Here is a 7545-nt window from a genome sequence, read left to right as displayed (position 1 = left end):
ATAGTAAAAGTCTGGACTAGTGTATTGGGGCTTTTCCCAACATTCCGGACGGGAAATCCCGCTGTAATATAATATATATTATATTAAAGTCTGACAAAATAATTGTAATTGTAGCAGAGGTGAAAATTCACCAATGGGCCCGTTACTATAACATTAATTTAATCCTCAATTTTTCTGCAAAAGTTATTAAAAAATTAATGTTACAGAACATAAAGGCGAGAATATAGCAAAAGTATTGCACGTGTCTTTTCTTTTCACGTGTCAGTATTTTTAGATCATCTTCTGGAGAGGGGAAGCTCCAGTTTCGCATTACAGCAGAACAATGTCCAATGTAAAGTAATAGGATTTCATCGAGCCCGAGTTTTCACGCTGGATTTCACCTATGGATTTCAGATTCTTATCTGTCTACATGTTCCACTCCTAAAGATGTTACTTATTCATTCATTCATGCCAACAGTACCTACATCTCATGCATAAACTCATCTCTTCACTTCTAAATTTCAGTTAAACTGAACTGAAATAATCCTATTTTCGCAATCTGGTTTATTAAATCCTACTTGTGCAACCCAAATGCAATTTGGGAAATAATTAATATGTAGAAGAAAATTGTCGAAGAATACAGGGCACAAAGTAGAAGAAATTAATGAAGAGCCAGCCCAGTTCGTTATTCTTACCGTTTCTAATCGTCCACCAACGACAATCAAATCAAGTGTTACATTGTCTACTTGTACAATCGTGTGGAGAATATTTAGGGAAAGCTACAAGGATAAGAATGATTGTTGTCAGGGTTGTTCAGGGGTTGATGATTTTGCTGGAACTTCGGAAAACACCCTGGAGCACGCAGCTGCCCAGGTATTTGCGTGCCCCAATTTTCAGCCTGTGGGGCTGGAATCTATGAGGGGGAGCAGAAGGGTGGATGGATGCTCTCTTTTGCTCAGAACACCCCCCAGTATGTGTAATGGAACCCCAGCTTCCTGTCTGTCGATGTAACATTGTTAATTCTGCTCTCAGGTTACATTCAAACCACTATCTATGAATTTGATATATTTTCCTGTTTCCTTTGGTTTACTCATGTTTTGTTCTGTACTAATTTGTACTCCTTTCTTTTAGAGTACGGATAGAGGAAAAGAGAAAACTGGGCGTTGTAAATTAAGGAGTTAGATACGAATGTTTCAAATTGAAAGGGTAAATTATTCTCCTTGAAACATTGAAGCTTTAATGCAACTTGTTTTAGCATTTGATATACTGATAGCAAGTGACTGGCAGTATATCGTATACGAACAGTATTTCTTAGTATTTTCTGTGCGATGATTACAAAAGTAAATAAGATTAATAACTGATAAAAGGACAGCTATTCGTCGGGTGATTGAAACTGGTTCAGTCTTATCTACAGTTGACGCAGGTGTGTTCATACACCTGCCCTTATCACGCGCCACTTCGTGGCGCATCAATTTTTTAGCACTTATATCTTTCAATATCAAGTGTTACATATAATATTCTTGCCAATATGAAACGCGATCGTTTTCTAATATTTTCCAATTCTTTACTTCAGTCATATTATCTAAAAATGAAATTCTATTTCAATCAGAACTAAGACAAAGAGCCCCAACATTTTGATAATAATATCATTGATCATATATTCATTTTTATTATTCACAAGGATGGAATTAAAGCTTCAATCATTTTTCAGGGCATCTTCATAGAGAAGTCCAGCGGTTAAGGGGAGGCGTGAAAGTTCAATACCCCAGGTTGAACCTAATCGGCTCGAACGTCACGGTACCGTGATCCCGTGAAAATTAGCAAACCATAGAATCGCGGCTGCAGCCCCTTCCGCGTATCAGACGCGCATTAAGAGCACCCTCTTGTCACGAGGGTCGCACTTGTGTTGATCCTCGCAGCTGGAGTGACACACAAATAAAGTATTAATTCGCGATTCATGTAGTAATACCGTAGCATCGCTCTGAATGCAACGTCCATACTGATCTACTATCTAACGTTGTACATCGTACCCTAAAATGTATCCATGTAAGGAATTCTAGAATCTCTCCCTTCAATTTTAAATATTTATATCACGATACTAAAATTCTTGAGATATCTAGGTACTCTGTTATATTTAATGGTACCTATTAAGCATCTTGAATTACTTCAAAGTACATATTTCTTAAATATTTGACGACAAATATAAAATACTTATTCCAATTCTGTTTAAATAACGAAAAACAAAGAAGAGAGGAAAGAACACTCTCGGAGAAGCTGGGAACTGTTTCGATTCGTCCCAAGGGACACGTATATCGCCCCTAATTGTCCACAAATCGACGACCACCCTCGATTTCCGAACCGTTAAGTATAACCACCCCCTGGGGCACCAGGGGCGTTCCGCTAGCTTTCTGTTGAGTGCCGCCTGATACAACGGGGTAGAATATGGATTCAATTACACCTCATTGTGCCACGGTGTCTATAAACAATGCTGTTTTCACAGCTGATAGCGGCCCACGTCCTGCTGCTGCTCCACCAAGTTGGACCTAGTTCACCTAGTAGACTGTCTTTCTAGTAAGTGTAATTTCTGATCTCTTCGATAAGAAACAATGTGATTTTAACTGTAGAATTTGGTCACAATAATACAATAAAATAATATATTTATAATTATATTCCCTCTAGTATAGTCATGTTCTTATCATTGATAAATTGGTTGTTTGCAATTAAACAATTCATTTATTTGGAATTAAATATTGTAATTTCAAAGGACTTTAAATGAACTTCAAAGAGAAGAAATGAGAAGAAGAGATGGGAAAGACAAACTTAAACGAAGAAGACGCAAGGAGAAAAGATTTTCATGAAAATTAGAAAGGAAATTCAACTAGTGATGGATAAAACATTTTCAAAGGAACAATTTCTACAATATTCTGGCTTACCGTACAATTCCACCCTCGAAGCAAAATTTCAAGCCCTACACGGTGCTTAACTGTACATATACACTTTTAACTCCATATTTAACTGTACATACGTATGCTTTTAAATAGTAAAACGTAAGTACTGTAAGTGGAAGATAGAAACTTGTAAAAGCAGGTGGACTAGTTATTATGCTAATGATATCTATTTTTAAGTAAATGGCTCGGCTCATTAACGTAACAACCAGTGAGGCACGGGTAGAAGGTAGAAAACCGTATTCAGGGTACAGAAATAACGAAGAGGGAAAAGAGGATCGCGTCGTGGGAAGATCCACAGCCGTCGACGCCATTATTCCCGAGTCGCAGGACGTCGCGACACCGCAATATCGACGTACCGCCCACGATTTTCCTTCTCTGTCTCATCCACATCGGTTCTGCTCCCCTTTCAGGCGAACTCTACGCCAGAATTTGGCGCAGCTTCTACCCTTTTTATTTTCGGAGTCCTCCGCCATTTCGTTGCGAAGAATACTACATTCAAAGCCTTGTCCGACTTCTTGGACACTCGGGAAACACATTCTTTATTTTCCTTACGTTACTTTGCATTGAATCTTGATGAAATTTTGGGGAATAAACTTTTTAAATTATATCAAATGGAGGAAAAGAATACAAGGAAAATTGAAGATACGAAGAAGTCTAAAAGATTGAGAGATTAATCTTGGACTGAACATTTGATGAAATAGAGTCTGTTTCGCGCTGAAAAAATTTTGGTAACATAAATTGTTAAAATTAATTAAGAGGAACGAGACAAATTGAAGATGGAAAGGTATAAAAAATTTGGAAGACTGAAAAATTGACAGAAATTGTAGAAATTTGAAAATTAAAGAAAAGCTACTCCAAGAAAAATTATTTTGGTTTCAGTTTTCTCTGAACCAAGCAAAGAGGTTTCGGATTAAATTTTAACGAGCTACAGTGGGAAGACTATTGATTTCTAAAAGAACTATGTACACCTATCAGGAAGTGCGCAGAATATTGGAATTTTAACTTATCCAAGTAAACTTCATTAACTGCTGCTTCAATAATAAAAGAGAAAGAATGGAAGAAAGCAGGAATTACGGTAAAATATAAAAAATGCATGGTAACAAAAGATGAAACAGTTTGAAACTTGAAGAACCTACTTTATTTGGCTTGGATGGCAATCACGTTGACAATCATTCTGTTGCATATTCACATTTCACGTACAAACAATATCTGCTTACACTTTTTTACTCACTTTATATGTACAATAGTAACATGAATTCTGTCAGACAATAGAGAAATCAATGGATTACTTAAAAGAAGAGAAAAACTCCTGACAGAATTTTTATGTATTTCCTCTTCCTCTATTTACTAAGCGTAGATTCGCTGTTTTTTGAGCACGTCTAAAAAAACTGAAAGAAGTTACACATGTTCTTCACATTCTATAGGAATTTCTTATTTAATTCCTATCTGAAATTCCATTAACACGTTAATTTAAAGAACGATACTGTCTATATATAGGACAACTAAATAATGTTAACAATAATAATTTAATAATACTGTCCAACCGTGTTAGAATCGACTAGAGATACAGGATAATTAATTAGCATAATTTTGTTTTGTTAACAAATGTTGTTCTTTTGGTACGATTAAAAATTAGGAAAAATGAATGATTGACTAGAAATTTCTGTCCTTAGATACTAAATAACAGGCTCGACGCACTTAATAATTAACACCTGAGCACTTTATTCGAATGTCGAGCCATTCTTTGATGTTCTTGGGTCCTCCGGGGTCCAGACTTTCGCGTACATCGTCCCATTCGGGGAGATGTCCGACTTCCTAGACCAGGACAAAGAATGGAAAATGAATGGGTTCCCCTCGCTGCCTGAAATTTGATTATTAATCAAAATTAGTATATCAAGGAGCTTAATTTCTATTGAAATAACCATCAGAATTTTAATAAAATTAAATATTCTCTTCTCCTTGTTTATTACTCGAACTATAGGATTTGGTTGCTTGTAAAACTTGTTCAATTAAATTGTTAACAAACTGTCAATGAAACAAGTCTGTAAAAACCAGATAGGCCGAAATTCGATGTGCTTGTTAATTAAGATTTTATATCACTGTTTGTAATCCATTTATTGTTTTGTATAAAAGAGTAAACAAAAGAACAATGTCAAATATATTATTGTAAATCACAAAAATCCTTCTGTAAGGATGACAGGTAAATCTAAAGGACAATTTAAGCCAATTGATAGGTAAAATCTATCACAGTTTAGCTCAATAAATTAAAAAAAAAAAAAAAAAGAAAAAGGAAAAGACGACGTGGATATGATAGAAAGGAGATGTGAGTGCGATCGGTATTGGCCTCACCACGAATTATGACCTTCTTAGTGTCGTCTCGACCGGAGCACCTCGAGAGACCTCCGTTTCCTGTCAGAGGATCGTTGCCCTTGTCAGCTCTGACCAGTTCGTTCAGGAACTTTATGTAACCGATCGCCAATTTTAATGTATCTACTTTAGAGAGTCTCTTTTCGTAGGGCAAAGTTGGTATGTGAGCCCTAAGGCCTTCAAAGGCGTCGTTTATATTCTGCATACGTCTCCTCTCCCTCATATTGGCAGCCTGCCTCTGTTGCACCGCCTGCCTTGGACTTTTTCCCGTTGCCCCGTTCCTTCTGTTGCTCTGACTTCGTCTAGAAATCATTATTACACTGTTTTTAATAGAATAATGATCTCTAGACACCTATTTTTGAAGATGTTTCTAAGATTCTTTGAAAGTTAGGTTTAAAAATCCTTCAAAATAGTAGAAGAACTGTATTATTGAACTGTATTTGTTGGAATTATGATCTTTGGACGACAATTTTTGTATATATCCTTGAGATGTTTGTGAGATTCAGTGTAAATATGGGCGACGAGAAAGTGAAAGACAGAGGAAGAAATTTTCTTAATATAAAACTACTCTGACTCGCAGTCTTGACAAAATATCAGAAGCTAACTTAAACGCTCTTTTGAATAAAAATAAATATGAAAATAATTTTAATAAAAATTTATTTGCGCAGGTAATACTCACTCTCTGGTGTGGTTTTCCTGGTCACTGCTGTAAGCGCTCTCATTGTCGGTGCTGTTCTCGTCATATAAATAAATTTCACTGCCACTGGTACTTCCAGTACTGCCAGCAGTATGAGAAGCTAGCTGCGACGGAATCGAAGGCAGCGTAGCCGTGGTAGGTGCTCCGCAATGCGGTGGCAGAGCTGGAATCGCAGGATTTCCAAGGAAACTATGAGCCTCGTACATGTACTGGCGATTCATCATGTCTAATTCCAAATTATCCATAGAATACATCTTGAAGAAGCTTGTCTTATACTTAAGTTTCTTTGGTACGTGTGTATCTCAGATAAATTCTTTGGTATAGTGACTAGAATCTTTGACTAGTTCAAATTAAGTCATTGAAATGATCTTACATAGTTGTTTATAAGATTGTTTATTAATCCTATTTAGATAGATGTAGAAATTTGGAAGATTTGATTCTACACTGTAGTTTTTACTTGAGAATCTCTCATCTGAGATTCAAACGTTTCCATCACGAGTTACAGGATACTTTGAACGTTTGACTTCACACTGTAGTTTCCAGTTGAGAATCTCTCAAATGGGATCCACATTCAAATTTAATACAAGAACCATCCTTGAGATCAGTCACAATGCTTTTATACAACCTCTAAGCCATGTCTATATGGACACTATAGTCTTCTTTGAACGCGGAAGAACCAATATCTTCGACCCAATACAGGAAATATTAAACAGATTATTGAGATCACGGACGACGCTGCTGTATAATTTCTGAGTGCTTCCTGGAACGTTATACAGCGTTTTCTGAACGCAGAAGAGACAATTCTTCAAACTCAATGCAAGGAACATTGAATGGATTCGATTAAACTGGGATCAGCAGGCAGTTTTTGTTGAAATTTCCAGCGAATTCCAATGCAAGCACCCTCGATCACGTCCCGAGGATCACCGATACCATCGACGTGACACGTGGCCTCAGCGCGTGCTAGGAAATACTTCTAAACAGCGGCACGTGCCAGGAGGAAGCCAGGGCACGTGTCCAGGTTTGTCCAGACACTTAACACAATATATTCAATCCTTCCTTGTTGGTCATACTGTGATCTAATTCAAAATTCCTCTTCCAGACAACCGAGCAACCACTTTGGATGTAAGGAAACCATCAGCCAATCTCTTCATCCTCGATCTTCTTCCTGGACAACGTTCTCTTCACTTCCACTCATAGTTCAGACTCTTCAAACTTCTAGTCGGACGTTCGACGCACATCATTCACACTAAATTGGGTTTTACGATCTTATGAAATCTTGAAAAAATTGAAGAGAAGTTGCAAAATTGTGATAAATTAAAACGTGCTTGGAACCTAATGGGTTAATGCATTAATTCATACACTTTGATAAAACTGTTATATTGTTACCACATTCACGGATCCACTAATAACCAAATTCTTATGAGTAACAGTGTATTTAATGTATTGATGTTCAAATTGATACTCGTAAGAGAAAAGATAGGAAAATCACTGACATGGTATTGTTAGTATGTATAATTATTTGGATTTGAGGTGAAAGAGAGAATATCGAACAGT

General features: G+C 36.7%; 1 protein-coding gene across 1 annotated transcript; it reads right to left on the bottom strand.

The window, feature by feature from the left end:
* Window positions 1-4534: 4534 nt before the first annotated feature.
* On the bottom strand, window positions 4535-7545 carry Fer1 (48 related 1). The gene is made up of 3 exons (XM_033329623.2): window positions 5974-7545; window positions 5277-5614; window positions 4535-4788 (listed from the first exon to the last, which is right to left on the bottom strand). The coding sequence occupies exons 1-3, from the start codon at window positions 6243-6245 to the stop codon at window positions 4649-4651; spliced, it is 750 nt and encodes a 249-aa protein (XP_033185514.1). The 5' UTR covers window positions 6246-7545; the 3' UTR covers window positions 4535-4648.

The sequence above is a fragment of the Bombus vancouverensis genome, chromosome 16 (genome assembly GCF_051014615.1).
Source record: "Bombus vancouverensis nearcticus chromosome 16, iyBomVanc1_principal, whole genome shotgun sequence".
In the NCBI taxonomy this organism is placed as follows: domain Eukaryota; kingdom Metazoa; phylum Arthropoda; class Insecta; order Hymenoptera; family Apidae; genus Bombus; species Bombus vancouverensis.
Note: the sequence above shows the minus strand (reverse complement) of the source record. Positions and strands in the feature narration are given on the sequence as shown.

What these genes read in the sequence shown, in the direction of transcription:
- Fer1 (XM_033329623.2), bottom strand. Translation starts at nt 6,245, where the DNA reads ATGTATTCTATGGATAATTTGGAATTAGACATGATGAATCGCCAGTAC. An exon ending in CAGGAAAACCACACCAGAGA is followed by an intron (nt 5,615 to 5,973) that starts GTGAGTATTACC and finishes TATTAAAAACAG; the next exon opens with TGTAATAATGATTTCTAGAC. An exon ending in TAAGAAGGTCATAATTCGTG is followed by an intron (nt 4,789 to 5,276) that starts GTGAGGCCAATA and finishes ATCAAATTTCAG; the next exon opens with GCAGCGAGGGGAACCCATTC.